Source organism: Orcinus orca, chromosome 12 (assembly GCF_937001465.1).
Source record: "Orcinus orca chromosome 12, mOrcOrc1.1, whole genome shotgun sequence".
Classification (NCBI taxonomy): Eukaryota; Metazoa; Chordata; class Mammalia; order Artiodactyla; family Delphinidae; genus Orcinus; species Orcinus orca.
The window spans coordinates 17,836,353-17,856,376 of record NC_064570.1 but is presented as its reverse complement, the minus strand read 5'-3'; the positions used below and the strand labels follow the sequence as shown (position 1 = coordinate 17,856,376).

Here is a 20,024-nt window from a genome sequence, read left to right as displayed (position 1 = left end):
CCAAAGATAGCTGTACCATTTTGTATTCCCACCAACAATGAACAAGAGCTCTTTTGCTGCACGTCATCATCGTCATTTGGTGTTGTCAGTTCTGGATTTTGGCTCTTCTAATAGGTTTGTAGTGGTATCTCCTTATTCTAATATGCATTTCCCCAATGACATATGTGGGGCATCTTTTCATATGCTTATTTGCCATCTGTGTATCTTCTTTGGTGAGGTGTCTGTTAAGGTCTTTGGCTCATGTTTAATTGGGTTGTTTGTTTTGTTATTGTTGAATTTTAAGAGTTCTCTGTGTATTTTGGATAATGGTAGTTTATCAGATGTGTCTTTTGCAAATATTTTCTTCAGGTCTGTGGTTTATCTTGTCATTCTCTTGATACTGCATTTCACAGAGCAGAAGATTTTGATCAAGTCCAGTTTACCATTTTTTTCTTTCATGGATGGTGCCTTTGGTGTAGTATCTAAAAAGTCATTGCCATACACAAGGTCATCTAGGTTTTCTCCTACGTTATAGGAATTTTATAGTTTGGAGTTTTACATTTAGGTCTACCATCCATTTTGAGTTAATTTTTGTGAAGGATGTAAGGTCTGTGTCTGGATTCATTTTTGGTGGTACGGGGAGGGGAAGCGTTGTTAGGTCGTAGTCTTTGAGCAAGCCTGTGCTTCTGGACTGTGAACTACACAGGCGCTCCTCAGTTCCCCTCTCCTCCCACTTCCCTCAGAGGAGTTAGGATGGCTAGAGTGGGTTGAAGTTGTATATTTCCCTTCCTTCAGGTCAGTTAGGCTCTGATAAGCCCCCCAGCAGTTTAGGCTCTCGTTAGTTTCTCCAGAGGGCAGACCTTGTTATGAACAGAACGCTCCAGTGTATTTTAAAATGGTTGCTTTTCCCTTTCCCTCTCCTGGAAGTGGGAGGGGATTTTTCTCAGATAGTCACTGTGAGAACCTGGTAGAGCCCATGGAGGTAAAACTGACTAATGTATGGGGATCCCTCCCATGACTGGGTCCTCCTGGAGTTTCTAACAGACTTGTCTACTTTAGGCCTTCAGCAGTTCATCAAGTACAGTTTAGGTTTTCCTACCCCAGCACTGATTCCTGCAGAGGTGTCTGCTGGTTGGTTTGTTTCAGTAAGTTGTGATTTTCTGTATTAGCCTATCTGCGTCTGCAATTTTAGGGGCAGCCATTTGCCCTGTGACCTCACTTGTCTTATGAATCTAAGAAGAGTTGTTGATTTTTAGTGTGAACAGCTTTTTATTTATTGTTAGGACAGAATGACAACTTCCAAATTTCTTATGTGCTGGATGACAAATAGGAAGTCTGTATTAATTTTTATAGGTGAAAAACACATGATCTTCAAAAAGAGGTTTTTAAATTGATGTTTGTCAAGCAGATGAAACCACAGAGTTAGGGGTACTGTACTATGAAAGTGAAAATAATTGCTGTTTGACAAAGGCTTTGTATTGCAAATACATTCATAGGTTATAAAATACAAAATGAGATGTTCTTCACTATCTTAAACTTTGGTAAAGATTTAAGTTCTTGTTTTGAGCATATTCCTATCAAGTTGATTAGAACTAGTTCAGATGGAAGTAGCAAATTTTTAGAAGGTTGGAAAGTAAGACCTGTGATGAGATATTAAGGGGATTCATAATAATTTTTCAGACTTTCTTTCTTCAAACAATAATTTAATTATTCATATATATATACACAATATGTGTGTATGTATATCAATATATGAATTTTGTGGAAGATAATGTTTAGTTATACTTTAGCCCACAAGGTTTTGCAATTGTTCTGAACCATGGCTATATATGTTAGAATGATTTGTGGAGCTGGAAAAAAAAAAAAAAAACAATGCCCAAACATGTGTTTGGATTTCTTCTCTAGATATTCTGATTAAGTGAGTCTGGCATGGGGTTTGACATCTGTAATGTTTTTTTATCTTTTTTTTTTTTTTTTTTTTTTTTTTGCGGTACGCGGGCCTCTCACTGCTGCGGCCTCTCCCGTCGCGGAGCACAGGCTCCAGACGCGCAGGCGCAGCGGCCATGGCTCACGGGCCCAGCCGCTCCGCGGCATGTGGGATCCTCCCGGACCGGGACACGAACCCGTGTCCCCTGCATCGGCAGGGAGACTCCCAACCACTGTGCCACCAGGGAAGCCCTGTTTTTTTATCTTAAATGTCCATGGATGCTTATAATGTAGAGCCAGAATTGAGAAGTACTGGTTAAATGTTTGGTAGACAGGGTAGTAGTATTCTAGTGAGGCAAATGATAGATGAGAATCATGTTCAGTACAGTGTGTGTAGAAAGGATGTCATTTTAAAGCAATCATAACATCTTGAGATTTGTGGTATAACCAACCATAAGGAAATAAGCTGACACTTTGCTCTATCATTGCCTTTGGAGACAGAGCTGTGAAGCTGTACAAAATATTTATGAAGATGGAAAGGAACTGGAATTCCGGGTTTGAATTATTCCTCTTCCTAGCAGTGTATCGCTGGATATGAGAACCAGCAATAAAAAAAAAAAAGACCATGGAGTCGAATTATGAGGTTGAAAAGTCTAGTCTCAAGCTTGCAGGTGATCCTCACACTGATGAGACGAAGGAGGCAGGCGAAGCACTTCACAGAAGAGAACTCTGCAGCACGCATAGGTTGTCTTAGTTATCACAGATCAGGATATGTATTTCCATTTTTTCTCTGGCTATCTGCTACTTTCAGAAATTTTATTTTTTTAAATAGGTTGTATTATCTTGACCAGGATAAATGTATGATGTACTGCCCCTTTTATTTGTTGCCCCCCATTTATTCCTCATAACAGTATAGAATAACAAAGAAATGAAAGCTTTCACGTGCTAATTGATTTGTTGTTTATCTTCAGGGTAAATGGTAGAGTTGGTCTGATGCTAAAGTTCACCCTCTTTTTGTTTTAAGGATGCTTTCATCAATATTCTTTGACCACACTATGGTGGTATTTAGATTTTAACTTCGTTATTGAAAAATAATCACATTATGGTTCAAGACTTAGGCCATTAAAAATAAAAATCATCCACTGATCTTTTATTCACAGAAAAGTAAGCCAATTCAGAGTAGACACCTTGAAGGCTTACTAGACTACTTAAAGAGTTATGAATTACCCTGTTTGCTAAAAGTCTAAGAATGTACTAAAAGAAGTGGTAACAGAAGTTAGTGGAAATCTTCAGGGTTTCTGATGGATTAAAATTGTGCTCTTGGGTTTAGTATTTTTACTGTGGCAGGAAGGAACAATTTACCCTTAAAAGTCTTTCTTGGTTTGTTAGCAGAATATCTGCTCAAAGAAAGTTATTTCACAGAATATTACATAATTAAACATGGGATAATTTATTAGTCACTTACGAGTTCATGAAAAATACAGCTTTCCATATTCTTATTTTTAAACTTTGCAGGATATAAGTGTATCTTCAGAAACTGCACAGGATATCAAAGTTCTCCAGTTCTTTTCCATTTTATAGGTACTCCAATCTTCTCTTTCTAGGTTGGAAAATTGAAGATGTCACTTCTGTAGATGTTGGAATAATGCCAGTACTTTCTTTGCCTTTTTCCTTGGTGACAGGAATTAATGAACAGATTCTCTGAGAAGGTACATAGTCTTAAAAATCTTAACAGTTTCCTAAGTATATACCACTCTTGATATTACCACATTCTTCATAAAAGTAGAGGTTGTCAAATATGTGTGTAATCAGTGGTAGTGGCAGCAGTGAAACTTGCCTAGGAGTTGTACTTTCAGAATTTATCACTGGCTGGGGTCCCATTGCCTGATTCTTTTACTATATTTTATTCTACTAGTCACAGGTGATGCCTGTTGAAGGAAACAAGGAAGTACCAACAGAATTCAATATAATTATATAAAAAGGAAGGAGGAAAAAAAAGAACAGCATGGACATAGAATACTGTAAGACAGGCTAAAGCCCAAATGAACTGACGATCGTGAAAGTAATTGGAAAGTGTTTTTTCTTTTCAAGCTAAATTCTTGTCTACAAAAATGAACACCATTTCGGAGTATCTGTGCACCTATCTGCTCTCTTGCTTTTATATTTCCATTACTAGAGTTTAAGACTTTTGAGGATAGGGACTATGATTTATATCCCCAATGCATATTAAAGTTCTCAATTAAGAGAAATGAGTGGGTTAAGCAGACATGGTTAAGGAATATTCTGTTGCTTGCTCTCTTTACCTTTTAAGAGCTACAAGATGGGAAATGTGGAGACAAAGTAGAGTCTTTAGTATAAGAAGCTCTGCTTTGTTTCTTCTTTTATTTGTGTTATTATTGCCATCCAAATGGTAATTATTTTCCTGATAGGCTATAGGGTCTTAAGCGTTTGTGCGATAAGATTTTACAGTGGTATATTTAGGTATGGGTCTTATTTCATTTATCATTCTGGGTACTTCCATCTGAAGACACATTATTATTATTATTTTTTTAGAAGCTAAGTAAAATACATTTTTGACCTGTTACTTCTTTGATAACATTTTTTTCTCTTATTCGATGTTACCTTTCCTAAAAGTCTTTTATAGTGCATTTTTTTCTTATATTTTCCAAGCTTTTTTTATCTTTTGGCTGTACTTTTTTTTTTAGCAGGTTCTTAAAACAAAGTTATAGCAGACATATATGTTCAGCTTACTATCTTGAACCAAAGCATCTTTTCCCTACTTTTTTTTTTTTTTGCGGTACGCGGGCCTCTCACTGTTGCGGCCTCTCCCATCGCGGAGCACAGGCTCCGGACGCACAGGCTCAGCGGCCATGGCTCACGGGCCCAGCGGCTCCGCAGCATGTGGGATCTTCCCGGATCGGGGCACGAAACCTTGTCCCCTGCATCGGCAGGTGGACTCTCAACCACTGCGCCACCAGGGAAGCCCAATAAATTATTTTTTATATTGGAATTACCTGAAAATTTTTTATATGTATATTTTAAGGATTAATGTGTATTTTACACTATTAGATGGAACATAAATGATCATGATTTATAAAGGAAAAGACATATTTTTCTTGGGATTTTTCTTACGTGTTTCTAAAACCATACTATTTCTTTATATGATTGAGGTCTTCATTTGTTTAAGAGAACACTGCGTTTTCATTGTTTCTTATCTGTTGAATACTTCCTGTGTTCAAATCTTGAATGAAATTAAAATGTTTAAAAATTGGGTGCAGGACAGAAAGAAAAAAGCTTAATTGCAAAAATGTTTAGTCTTATTTTGCCCTCTTACTATGCTGCATTTCATTTAGATTGCTAAATAGTTATATTCATTTGTTGCTTATAAAAGATATTTTTAAATCTCAGATAAAAGGGATTTTTAAATTATATTTAAGAATATAATGTTTTAACTTGTTTCATTAGTAACTACAATCATTTTTGCTTTAAATTCAGTCTTTTATTTTTGGCTATTTGTTTTCATTCATTCAAGCTGATTCTTTTTTAAGATACGTTTTATTGAAATATTTGAATATACCATAAAATTCACCCTTTTACAGTGTACAGTTCAGTGGTTTTCATTATATTCAGAGTTATGCAATCATCAGCACTTTTTAATTTCAGAGCGTTTTCATTACCACAGTAAGAAACCTTATACCTATTAGCAATCCGTCCCCATCACCCTCTCTACCCAATCCTTCACAGCCACATATCTACTTTCTTTTTCTATAGATTTTATTTAGGACATTTCATATAAATGTAGTCATATAATGTGTAGTCTTTTATGATTGGCTTCTTTTACGTAGAGTGATATTTTCAAGGTTTATCCATATTGTAGTGTGTATTATTTTTTTATGGCTGAATATTCCATTGTATAAGTCTACTACATATTATTTATCCAGTGATCAGTTGATGGACATTTGGATTTTCCTCTTTTTTGGCTATTATGAATAATGCTGCCGTGAACATTTGTGTAGAAGTTTTGTGTATGTATGTTTTCATTTCTCTTATTTTTATCCATAGCAGTGGAATTGCTGAGTCATATGTTAACTCTGAGTATATAATAGAGGAATTACTGCTCTATTTTCCAAAGTGACTGCACTATTTTACATTCCTCCCAGCAATAATTGAGGGTTCTAATTTCTCCACATCCTCACCAAACCTTGCTGTTGTCTTTATTACAGCCATACAAGAGGGTGTGAAGTGATATTTCATTATGGTTTTGATTTGCATTTCCCTAATTACTAATGATGTTGAGCATCTTTTCGTATATACTTTGGCTATTTGCATATCTTTTGAGAAATGTCTATTCATTTTTCTTTCCCCATTTTTAAATTGGGTGGTCTTTTTGTTCAGTTGTTAAAGCTCTTTATATATTCTGGATATTAAATCCTTATAAGATATGATTCACAAATATTTTCTCCCATTCCGTGGATTGTCTTTTCACTTTCTTGATGGTGTCCTTTGAGGCACAAATGCTTTTAATTTTGGTGAAGTCCAATTTATCTTTTTTTTTTCCTTTGTGGCTTGTGCTTTTGGTCTTATATCTAAGAAACCATGACTTTATCTGAGGTCACAATGATTAACTCGTATGTTTTCCTCTTAAGAGTCTTATAGTTTTAGCTCTTACATTTAGATCTCTGTTCCATTTTGAGCTAGCATTTGTATATAGTGTGAGATAGGGATCCAAATTCATTCTTTTTCATGTGGATATCCATTTGTTCCAGTACCATTTGTTGAAAAGATTATTCTTTCTCCATTAAAGTGTCTTGACATCCTTGTCAGAGTTAATTGATCATAAATATTTGTTTCTGGACTCTTAGATCATTCCATTGATCTATATATCTACCCTTATGCTAATACCACACTGTCTTGATTGTAGTAAGTTTTGAAATTGGGGAATTGTGAGTCTTCCAACTTTTTTCTTTGTCAAGATTATTTTGCTGTTCTGGGTTCCTTGCATTTCCATGTGAATTTTAGGATCAGCTTGTCAGTTTCTGCAAACAGCTGGGATTCTGATATTGTGTTAATTTTGTAGGTCAGTTTGAATATTGCCATCTTCACAATTATTATGTCTTCTGTTTCATGAGTATGGGATGTCTTTCCATTTACTTAGATCTTGTTTCAACAATGTTTTGTAGTTTTCAGTGCACAAGTCTTGCACTTCTTTGGATAAATTTATTCCAAAGTATTTTATTCTTTGTGACATTCTTATAAATGGAATTATTTTCTTAATTCCACTTCAGATTGTTTATTGCCAGTGTGTAGAAGTACAGTTGATTTTTGTATATTGATCTTATGTTTTGCAACCTTGCTGACCTCATTTATTCATTCTAATAGTTTTTTATTGAATTTTTTAGTTTATTGTAAATTTTCAGATTTTGAGTTTTCCATCTACAAGATCGTGTAGTGATAGTTTTACTTTATTTCTTCCTTTGCAACATGGACACTTTGTATTTCTTTTTCTTGCCTGTTTTCCCTGGCTAGAACGTCCTGTATAATAATGTTGAGTAGAAATGGTAGAAGTGGACATCCTGTCTTTTTCCTGAGCTTACCACAAAAGCATCCAGTCTTTCAGCATTAGTATAATAATGTTAACTGTGGGTTTTTCATATATGGCCTTTGTCAAGTTGAGGAAGTTCCTTTCTCCTTGAGTGCTTTAACGTGGAAGGGCATTGGATTTTGTCAAAGGCTTTTTCTATTGGGATGATCATGTGGTTTTCTTCCTTTATTTTACTAATACAGTGTTTTGATTCTGTTTTTTGAAGACAGGGTTGTTTACTCATTTTAGTATCTTATTTAACTTTACTAAGAACTGTTCCTCTCACATGGCTATAGTCTCTAAAATGTTTGTTGGCTCATCATTTTACACATGATGATATTTGTAAGGAGACTATTCTAATTCTAGTTGAAATTTTGAGATGCAGAACTCCAGATTTTGAGAAAGAAAACTCCAGCTTTTTGCTTATTCTGCTTGTCCATAGTGCTTCATTATTAAAATAGGTGTTTATTACCATGAACAAACATGAAGAATGAACCTAGAAAAAAATTTTTGATTGGTTTATTGTTTATGCCTAATTGGTTTTATGGTGTTTACTTTCTACTAAAAGTTACATTTGGTCTAGTTTTATTGTTTTAGACGAGTCTGACTTTAGTGATACTGATTTTAAGTATTTCCTCATTGTTAATTCTCCAGTTTTAAAATGACTTAAAATAAGTCAGGAAGTGACATTTACATGTGAAAATTGGCTGTTTGGGCAGTGAGGTTTGATTTGTGTGTGTCTCTGCCTATCTGTGTATGTTCTGGTGTTAGACTCTTTGGGTTCAAACCCCAGCATCCTTACTAACTAGCTGTATGGCTTTGGCTAATTTATTTAACCTTGTTGTACATAGTTTCCTAATTTGTCAAAACTGAGCTTATAATAGAGGGTACTCCTTCTGAGGTAATACATGTATAGTGCTTGACACATTAAGTGTTCAACAAGTCTTAACTACTACGATGATGATGATGTACTTAAAAGCCTCCAAATTCCTCTTTTCTCTCTCCCTTTCCAACCAAATATATATGTATATATAATAACCATTTAGACAGTTGGATGAATGCTTATTTTGATTTTTAATTTGTGGTACAGTATTATAAAATAAAAGATTTTACTGGATCTAGTCTTTGTTTCTGCTTATCTGTCATTACATATGTCTTCCTGATTATTCTTCATTAACTGGTAGGTTTATTATGTTATTTTTTTCCTTAAATATTTCTTTTTCCCCTATTGCTTGGCATTACTAAGTATTAACAGTTTTATTTAAAAATGCAGGACATTTGGTCCTGTCTAAAACACTCATAAGACATTTGGTCCATGCCAAAAGTTTCTTTAAATTTAGTCCTATCCAAAATGCCCATGAGCATATTTGGTCTACGCAAAATGGTTTTGGACAGGACCCAATATCAAGAACCTTTTGGTGTGGACCAAATGTCTTGTGGTTGTTTTAGACAGGACTGAATGTCTGCTCACCCTGAGGATCATGTCTGAACTCAAAGATCATGTCTGTATTCAACGACTCTGCTCCCAACCAAACAGCCTTGCCTTCTGCAGCTCCTCTTCAGGAGTTCTAATGGTGCTTATCTGGACAAAAACCATGAGTGTAGCTGTGCAGGAAGTGTCTGGCCTGTGTCATGGGTCAGATAAACTGCTGGTTTACTCCAGAAACAAAGAGGACTGGTTGGGTAGGTAGACATCAAAGCTCTTGATAGGTGAGCAGTAGAAAAATTGAGACTAAAGATATCTAAGATAGGAAGATTGCAACATTTTTAAAAGGATACATTGGAGTTCAGAATTAGAAAGTAAGATAAATTGACACCAAGAAATATTCAGTGTAGCCTATAATTTGGATTTGCCTTACAGTGGATTAAAAGGGCAGATGTCAGATCAATAAGTGAATATTTCTACATATAAAAATATCTTTGCAGATTATTTATATGTAATCTTTCCTTTTGGTTTTTCTTCATTTTCATTTCAGATGCTTTGTTTTCTCATGTAGTTTTGAACATAGCCACAATAAATGTGAATTTTCCAAGAAGACCTTTGTTGTAGTGAGTGACCATTTTTTAATAAAACTGTTAATACTTAGTAATGCCAAATATTAGGAGAACCATATATGCAATAATCATTATAGGTAGGAAAGGATATGAATATTTGCATCTATGACATGGTCTTTTGTGATCTAATATATTGAGTTGACATTCTTACATTACGATTTGTTCACTGTAAGATAACTTTAATTCTTGTTAAAGTAGTGAATACATTGTGTTAAATAACGATAATAGCCACCATCTGGTTAGTCTGCAGTTTTAATTCTCACCACCATTCTGCAAGCTAGACTAGATAGCATTTTATAGAGAAATTTGAGTGGTGTAATAATTCTTCACAGATCCCAGCAGCTAATTACGGAGCTGGCATTGTCTTGAAAGTAGGTGTCTTAATTCTCGCTGTGCCTCAGATGTTCCTGTGGCACCTAAACAATAACAGTGGACACAACAACAACAACAAAATACCCACTCAAGCTTCTTCTCCAGCAATTTGGGTTTAGTAAATCTGCAGTAGAGCCAGAATTCTGATACCACCAGGATTGAGAACTACTTGCTCTGAAACTTGTGTTCTTTCCACACTAATATCTCTTGATTATATATAAGCAATATCCATTACTTAAAATTTAATTTTAACCTTTGTTATTATGAAGTAATGATTTGTTATAAAATTTTTCCCCATAGGGCTTTTTTAGTGTTAGGACCCTTCAGGGTTGGCTGCAGCACAGTACTACCCTTTCCAAAGGAAAAGGGAAATAAATCAGTAGTAACCTTGGGAAAAAAAAAAAAAAACACTTCTCTAAGCCTCAGAATTATCATCTGTGAAATATGGATAACAAACTTTTATTTATTTATTTATTTTTGTCCATGCCATGCGGCTTGTGAGATCTCAGTTCCCCGACCAGGGATTGAATCCAGGCCCCAGCAGAGAAAGCCCAGAATCCTAACCACTAGACCACCAGGGAACTCCTGGGGTAACAAACTTTTAAAGTTACTGTGAGGATTTAAGAAACGGTGGCTAAAACTTAGTAGATACTCAGTAAGTGGTTCTTATTTTTAAGAAAATATATTTATCATCTTAGCTAGAAGTAAAATGACTATATTAATACTAATGTCATAAAAAGTATAATTTTGTCTAGAATAGTGTCACACACAGAGTAAGAGTAAAACCTTTCTTGATCTCCATATAACTGACTTCCTGGATTTACAGACACTTTTTTTTTAATCTATTTAGTTTTTCATATTTTATTTACTTATTTGGTTGCACCGGGTCTTAGTTGTGGCAGGCGTGCTCCTTAGTTGCGGCATGCATATGGGATCTAATTCCCTGACCAGGGATTGAACCCGGGCTCCCTGCATTGGGAGCTCAGAGTCTGAACCACTGTGTCACCAGGGAGGTCGCTACAGACACTTTTCATTCTCTGTGAATAAATATTGATAGATGCCCACAGCATACTGAAGTTTCAAGACCAGTAGGCTATTTTCCAGGAGGCCCAAATTAGTAAAGGTGTTTGCATATTCTTTACTTACCATGAATCTGTTTTGTGTGTTCACAAATCTGTTTGTGCCTTTTATGTTTGATATTATAATCAAGAAATTCACTTTAATAATATATAATAATAATGATGAAATGTGAATGCAAATAGTGTTTTTAAAAATACAAAAATCCAAAATAGATACTTTGGAAAGACTTCATGAAGGTTAATCAGTTAAAATTTCCTGTCTGATGCAATATGGATGAGAAAGCAGTAGATGACTGGAAAAGAAATAATAAGACTCTGTGCGAATGTTGCACTTAGTTTGCATTTCCCGTATCTTTAGAATGCCATTTAAAAAAGTAAACTGCAAATCTTATACCCGGGTAGTTCCAGATATGTTTTATTTAAGAAAAACAATTCTGAACCCTAAGTAATAGATCCACACTTAAAGAAAATAATCTTTGGTGAATATCACAAGATTAGCAGAATTGTGTATGTTTTATGAAAAAATAGGTAAGTAGAATATTTAATCCTCTACAGTAGCTTTTTTTTTTTTTTTTTTGCGGTACTCGGGCTTCTCACTGTTGTGGCCTCTCCCGTTGCGCAGCACAGGCTCCGGACGCGCAGGCCCAGTGGCCATGGCTCACGGGCCCAGCTGCTCCGCGGCATGTGGGATCTTCCCGGACCAGGGCACGAACCGGTGTCTCCCGCTTCGGCAGGCGGACTCTCAACCACTGCGCCACCAGGGAAACCCAGTAGCTTACATTTTTAATTAACTTAGTTATTCCTGATCTGGTCAGATAAGAGAAATTTTACTCCATTTATATAAGGTGGGAATATAGAATGTGCTAATTGGTGCCAGAAAGAATTTTAACTGGAAAGATTAGAATTACTTAGAAATTAGTAATTTCTTAGACTTACTTAGAAATTAGAAATACTGGCTAAAAGGTGAAGGTCTTTGCTGTCATCTGACAAAAGAAATGGATGAACAGAAATGTAGACCTATCTTTGACCTATCAGGGTGTGACGTAGCACTACCAAGTAAGTGCCAATAGTAGCAATTTCAAATTTAGCTTCATGTAGTTGCATTTGGGCAATTGATGTAGCAAAAATACTACTACTGATATTAATAATAGTAATAAAAATTTTGAAGTATTTAAAGAGTAGGGTACTATAGGCTAAACATGTTCAATTAGTCTACTGGTTTATAAAATAATAGAAGAGTTAATTGCTAGTAATAAAATAAAAACCATTGAAAATAAATATCACCTAGAAAGACTTCTAGAAATCAAAGGAAAAAAAATATATATAGAAAATAGGAATTTAACCTTTTGGTACAATTATTTTTAATTAAGAAGAACCATAGACCTGTTACTTGCTGGGTAAAAATATGAATGAGCACAATAATGAAATTCTTTTACACTTATTATTTTGCTGTCTGCTTTGTACCAGTTGTCATTGAAATACCTGTCTATATATATTGTGGCTACCTATACATTCACATTTATTGCATTTTGTTTGTTATGCATTTTTACTGATATATCTTCTCTGTCTATGTATTGGCTAGGAATTCATTTAAAATCATCTTCTATCGTGTTTTTTGGTTAATAGTATTCACTAAAACAGAGTGGGCAAAATTCACTTTCATAATATTGCATGTATGGTACAGAATGTCATTTGTTAGTAAATTCATTATGCTTTGATACTTGCCACATACCCCAGTTTTCATTAATATCTATGTATTTCTTTTTCATTATGTAATATGTTTTTCATGATTTTTCTTTATCTTTCTAGAACTTATTGTATCTTCCTCCGTATAAATCATACACAATATATATAAAAAAAAAGAAGAACCATAGGGCATGTACTAATAGAATATAGAAATAGTCTGTTCACTTGAATGTGACTTTGTATAAAGAGGACTATAATTTTATTAAATCCCATCAAATTTTATTTTTAGATTTAACTTTTTATTTTCAGTTAATATTAACTAGTGAAAATATTAGTGTAGCAGTGTGTTAAAATGGCTAACTTATCTCAAGTTTATGAAGGTAAAAAGCGTATAACAATACCTGGCATGTAGTAAGTTCTGTAAGTGTTTGGAGTTTTTGTTTTTTTACTCAGCATAACTTACCAATTAAGGGTATAGACTCTGGAGCTAGAATGCTTATTCAAATTCAATTTCTGCTATACTTTCTAGTTGTATGACTTGGGACAAGTTAATTTCTCTGTGCTTCAGTTTTCTTATCTGTTTATATGGGAGAAATTACATATTCTTCATGGTTGTGAGGATGAAATGAATTAATATATATGACAAGTTTACTATAATGCTTAACATATAGAAAATGCTGTACGTTTCCTGTTATATGCAAATTAATGGATATTTACGTATTAATCTGTGTTCAAGCGTATTGTAAAACATTGATACATTCATTGGTGATATAACCTGCCACAATTACAAACATACTTATGTGGTTCGTCATTATATTTTTAGCTTACACTGTTTAAAAATGACACTACAGGAATGAAAGATGCCAGTAAGAAGATTGTACATAAAAGCAATATTCTAAAATGACATTTGTCTACTTTTCAGATTTGTTTCTTGACTTCAGCAAAATTGGAAGCACTACAGATCAACTCCCTTTTCTCTTCTTTTTACTTTAAGGGAAAGAAAAAGACTTGGGCCAGAGTAAAATATATTAAATACATGTAGCTTGGTTCTGTATATTGCTATTTTTAATTGTTTTTTTCTAGAAGGGACAGGTGTCTTATTTCTGTTAGACCTGAAATCTCTGAAAATTCTGATTATCAACAGGAACTAGCTGATTAGATTGCTGTGTAATCACCTAACTCTAAATCTCAACCTTAGTAAATAGCCTGTATCAGGTCATTGAAATATTTGAGTCTATTATATAACTTATCAATTGCTATAAAAAAGCTCACACATACCATAAACTCCTTAATGAAATTAATGACAGCTTTGGTCGTCCAGGAGTAGAATGTTATTGCCAGCATGACAGTGGAGCTGCAGTAATCCAGCTCCAGTTCCTGATTAATGAGGTTAGTGAATTGCTTTAATCTCACCAGCTTATGTATGAAATAGGGCCACATCCCATCTTTCAGAATTCTTGCATGCAATTATATTTAAATATTTGAACAAAAATGAATTTCTTGTAGGTCAGAGCTAATAGTAATTCACTTTAAGGCATCATCACAGACAGTTACATAAATAATGTAAGATGTTTCTCAAAACAGTATTGAAAATAGAATGGCATAAGGTAGATCTTTTTGGTACAGTGTGCTGCATTTAAATTTTATTTCAAGAATATTGAAAGTTATGTAACATATAAAAATCTACATTAAAGTTTTTTCAAAGATTGACCTTATTATAAATAACAAATTGTATTTCTCCAGTGGGTTGTTTTGAAATACATCCAGGAAACCAAAGTCCATTAGAAACTGGTTATTGTCCAAAGTTCTTGTTGTGTCACTTATTGGTTGAAGTAACTGATGCCTTTCTTTCTGATAGAGTGTAAAATTTGGAAGGAGCTAGAGATACATCATTTTATTAGCAGAGTAAACAATGTGTTTGCATGTCTTAAAAAAGTATGAGCAGCTCTGACAGTAGATGTTTACTGCAAGTAGTGACAGGCAGGAGAAGCTAGAAGGAAAAAAGCTAGAAGGAAAAGCTAGAAGCTAGAAAAGCTAGAAGAAAAATTACTCTAGAAAAGATTCTGCTATACTTAGATGTGAGGATAATTTGTGGGCATTCTTTTTGCCCCTATGTCCTTGGGTTTCATGGAATAAATTTCTAGATGTATATGAGAGAAAAAAAAATACTTGATACTTTCGGCTTTTGATAAATCTTTTCTTAATATCAGAGGATTTAAGAGAGGCAGTATTGATGTAAAGAGTTAAAGAGGGTAATATAAAAATTTTAGTAAAACTGTGATCCAAATGATATGCAATCGTGTAGGTTTTTCAGGGTCAGAGGAAGTGTTTAAAAACTTCAGTATTCTGTGTAGGGCTGAATAATAGGCATCGTAAAATGTTAAAATACACATAAAAATATCACAGTGTAGAAAGTTGTTGAATCCACATGTGAGATTATTTTTCCTTTTTTTAAAAAAAATTTTATTATGAAATAATTAGACTGGCAATTAGTTTCAGAATAGAGAGGTCCTATGTACCCTTCCCCCATTTCCCCCAATAGTAACATTTTATGTAACAATAGTAAAATATTAAACCAAGAGAAAGACATCAATACAATACTCTTAACTAGACTACAGACCTTATTTACATTTCACCACCAGTTTCTACATGCACTCATTGTGTGTATGTGTGCAGAGTTTCATGCAGTTTTATTCCCTGCATACATTTCGTGTAATGACCAGCAGGAACAAGATTACAGATCGGTCCCATCAACGTGAAGTCATGCCCTCAGGCTATCCCTTTATAATTAATTGCACCCCCTCCTGCTCTCAGTCCCTAAGCCCTGGCAACCACTAACCTATTCTCCATCTTTATACTTGTGTTGAGATTATTTTTTTTTAAGCAGTATGAGCCAATGTAAATAACACATTGCAAATAGATTACTTATATGCCTAAATTTTAGAAATCTTAACTAGTTGATGCTCTCATTATTCATAACACAAGCTGCTTTTCTATAGAATTTATCATAAAGTTCTTTGCTATGACTGTTATTTTACATGCTTAAATGTTACATTTTTAAGTACTTAAAAATGACAGTTTTAAAAAAATGCTTAGCAGAATATGAATATTTACATGGTGATGGCTATGGGAATCTGACAACTGGGAGTAGCTGTTTGCTTTCAGTTTTGGAAAAGCACATGTAGGTAAGTGAGCCACCGCAGGCGGTCAGCTGTGATTGCCATTTTGGCCCCACATCTTCTCTTCTTCCTTGAAATACAAAGATGGGGCAAACACCTTGAGAAAGAAGATGACCTGGTCTGAAACTGCTGGAAGTAAGAATGAAGAGTACAAAGCTTTGATACTCTGAATCCTTTTAGTTTCTCTGCTTCAAAGTGATAGAGATAAGAGGATGCTTTCTAGTGAAAGGAAGGGTATGTGGGCTTCCTGTATTTCTGTTTTCCAATAGTCATGTTGTAGCAATAGGAGTTACACAGTAGAGGAGCCCTCATAGAATTTCAAATTGGAAAGCACTTGGAGAGATCATTTAATGTAAATCTTGTCTTCAGAGCTATTTTAGATAAATGATATAAATATAAAAGATATTTTCTCTTAGATAAATGAGAAACTCTCCTATTTTAAAAGAGGGAAATTTTAAGATTTCTCATAATAACCTAAAGGACTGAAATTGCAAATCTTTTTTTGAAATTAAAGTTCTTCGTGTTGCGTCTTTTGTCTTATTCTCTCAGTGCAGATAAGGAGTATCTTCCTCTTTTGAGGAAAAACATTCATATGTCTTAATAAATCAGCCTTAGCCTATAGATTCTTAATCCTATTCACACATCAGAATCACCTCTGGAGATTTTTAAAAATACACCTGCAATGGTCCTTGCTTTGAAATTTCTGGTTTGTCAGGTCTGGGGTGAGACTGAGCCCCCTGCATGATTCTCACATACTGCCAAAGGTTTTCTTCTCCAGACTTAATAGTATTTAATAGTATCAGCTGTTTTAACTTTCTGAATTAGTCAGATTTTTCAGCCCTTTGGACACTGAAATTATACAGTGCTGAATGCTATTTTTGTTTTCCATATCATTCTAGTAGTAGAATTATGATCCAGGCAGAGTACATTCATAAGGATTCATAAGGATTTGTCTTAAGGCAACTAAAATGGGAAGGTTACTTCATATCATATATTCATAAGGATTTGTCTTAAGCCAAATAAAATGGGAAGGTTACTTCATATCATATAGTCAAGGAAGGATGAACTATAGGGACCAAGTAACTTATATTCTGACTTCTAATTTTACATAGCTAGTTATCAACTATAACTATATCCAACTAGATCCTAGTACACTTTTAGTTAATAAGGTTAAATTATACTTTAAGTTGTTGAAGTTGAAACAATTTTTATACATACGTATATACATGATACACTCCTTTACATCTGCTGTTTAGAATTTGGGTGAGGCAAATGTTTCTCAGAACTAAATCTATTGGCAGACAGTTTTGAAATTTGGGAAGATTTTTTTGGTAGCTCTTTAGTAGCATTAATGTTTGTAAATGTATTCTATATAAAATATATTACACTTTATTTTTAAGGGAGCTCTTGTGAGTGCCTTGGCTGATGACACCTTACATTTATGGAATTTACGTCAAAAGAGACCTGCCATACTACATTCACTTAAATTTTGCAGAGAAAGGTAAGAATTTTCTCAGTTATTTTATATATATATATATGTTATTTGCTATTCTTTTTTGCAATTTTCCTTTGAATTTTATTCTTTAATTTCATTTTTCTGTGATGGATTTTATGCACAATCTAAAAACTAATTCAAAAACTTCAAAGCATATACGATAAAAATCAAGTTTCCTTCCTTTCCAGACCCATCTTCCTCTCCAGAGGCACCCACATAAATTTCTTTTGTGTCCTTCTAGAAATACTTACGGTCTGTATACATAAGCAGAAATCTCTCCATATAGCTATTTTATTTGCATAAAAGGGAAGGCATTGCATATTCTTTCTGTAACTTGTGTTCACTTAGCAATATATCTGATAGGTTGTTTCATATTGGTATATTTAAATCTTCTTTAGTCATTTTCATAACTGCATGATATTTCATTGTATCGAAATGCCATATTTTATTCAGTCAGACTTCATCAATTGACTGGACATTTGATATATCCAGGACTGGATTTGATATAAGTGGACACATATCATTTTCAGCCTGCTGCTCATTATGCTCTGTGATGTTACATACATTTCTTTGTCCACTTACGCAAGTATATCTGTAAGATAAATTTGTAGACATGGAACGACTTGATCAAAGAAATCTCTCACATGACCTGAGTTTTGTGCTTTGATTGGAAAGGCCATTTTCACTCCAATTTTATTAAACGTTCTCCCATATTTTTTTATAGTGCTCTTATAGCTGCATTTTTATGCTTCAACTTTGATTCATATGGAACTTACTTTGGCATGAACTATGAGTAAGGAATATAGTCCCCCCTCCCCCATTGCTTATGAGATATATTTTTGATGTGTGTTTGTGTGTTAAGGTTAAGAAGTCTAGCTAGTATCTAAATGCAGTGGAGTTAGTGTCAGGCCATGCCTGGGGGAAGGCAGGCATTAGACTGCCCAATCCATGTCCAAGGATCAGGCCATGTCCCTGTTTTGATAAATATCAATCCATTCAGGTTGTATAAACTGATCAGTCTGTTTGTGAGCCTGGGCTTCTGCCCACAGTGGCTTTCTAAAGTAGGCAAGCTAAAGAGGCTGCTGGGAATATAGCAATCGAGACTTTTCTGACCAGCGTCAGGGCATGTCTACATTGTATGCCAGACCAGAGCTGGCAGGGGGTCAGTAGCAAAGTTTGCTATTGGGCTACATCTTGTCTGGGAAGATAAATCATCTAAGTGGCTTGGAATCATGGTTCTACTTCTAGGAGAAGTAGAAGGAGGGGTTAATGGAAGGAGGGAGGGATGAGATAGGGGAGGAAAAGCAAGCAAAAAGTCAAGGTTCATTCTTTTCTGCCTGATGGGAGTAAGGCTATCTCAACTTGCTGGGCAGAGTTTCTTTGTCTGTTTGCCAGTGGGATCTCAAGGGGAGCCCTCCATCAGCCTCAAATGCCATAGGGCTGGTAGAAATAGTGGTGGGCATCTTAGTCCCAGTACATATCTTCTTGCCGTCAGTCTCATACTGGAAATGGAAGTGTAGATCTAGCAGAGTTGTTGTCAACCTGGTGCATTTTTACCCGCCAGAGGGCATTTGACAATGTCTGGATACATTTTTTTATACAGTTGGGAGTTGGGGGTGGGCGAGCAGTGCTAATGGCATCTAGTAGATAAAAACAGGGCTACTGTCAAATATGTTACAAATCGCAAGACAGCCCCCCATTCCATAACAAAGAATTGTCTGGTCCAAAATATCGAGTGTCAAAGTTAAGAAAACCTGTGCTCTAGCACATCAGAGTGGTGTCATTTGATTGGTGTAGTGCTGTAGAAGTTCTCTTAAACCACCATCCACTGAAGGGTTTCTTCCAGGATGTAGAATTCTAGTGGAAGAATATTCTCCAGTGGCGTGCCCATATTCCTCATTGAGACACAGGAATGTGGCAATATGTGGTCCAAGTTCACAAACATACACTGCAGGTTATCATGGTAATCTTCAGGAAGGATCATACCTCAAGGAGTTCCAGAGTGGTCAGTCCCATGATTGTCTGGTACATAGTAAGTCTCCTCTATAGTACCCCTAAGGATGGTCTCCAAGAAATTCTGATAAATGTGGATAAGGAACAGTAAGCTAGTCTCTAAGGTACCTGTAGGCACATATCTTGACAAACAGAAGGCACCTTTGTGTGAAATACAAAAAAGTAGCCCTTCTTGGTGGATGCAGCTTCAGAGTCCACCACTCCCCTCCTTGGTTGGGTGCTGTTATTCAGGCCACAGCCTGTACAATTGTATGAGGTGATCCTAAAAGTTACAAATGAAATGAACTGATGGAGTTCCCAGTTTTGAGTTCTGTAATACACTTTACCCACCTCACCAGCAGAAACTAGTTGATTCTGTTCAAAGTTGAGCTCCTCCTCGGCCTTTATTAGGACCACAAGAAACAAGAAACTGTAGCATGAGTAACTTGGTCCTTGAATATCTTCTTTGGATGAAATCCTCTAGGATGGCTACAAACTTGTATGGCAGCTTTTGTACTTGCATGCTAAGAAATGGGCCTGATGCCTCATGGATGAACCTTGTTATATTCTCTCAAGACTAAAGTTCAGATTTCCTCAAATGGCAAGAAGGAGAGAGGTGGCATTTGGGAGGAGCCTACTTTTCCTCAGCACCTGGTTACAGGTTGGGAGGGGAAGGCATA

At 35.1% G+C, this 20,024-nt stretch overlaps 1 protein-coding gene across 11 annotated transcripts in view; it reads left to right on the top strand.

The window, feature by feature from the left end:
• The window catches only part of STXBP5 (syntaxin binding protein 5), a 166,670-nt gene that overhangs the window by 13,015 nt on the left and 133,631 nt on the right, over positions 1-20,024 (top strand). For 8 of the 11 annotated variants that reach the window (XR_004476731.2, XM_004263736.4, XM_033405409.2 and 5 more), the window contains exons 3-4: positions 13,986-14,067; positions 17,258-17,358. Coding sequence is in view for 7 of the 11 variants with exons in the window: in XM_004263736.4 (XP_004263784.1) it covers positions 13,986-14,067; positions 17,258-17,358 (183 nt within the window). In the remaining 4 variants the exon portion in view is untranslated. Of the gene's footprint in view, positions 1-13,985; positions 16,834-16,889; positions 17,359-20,024 lie in introns of those variants that run through there. The other 3 variants (XM_049695380.1, XM_049695379.1, XM_033405437.2) reach the window with 3 other exon arrangements.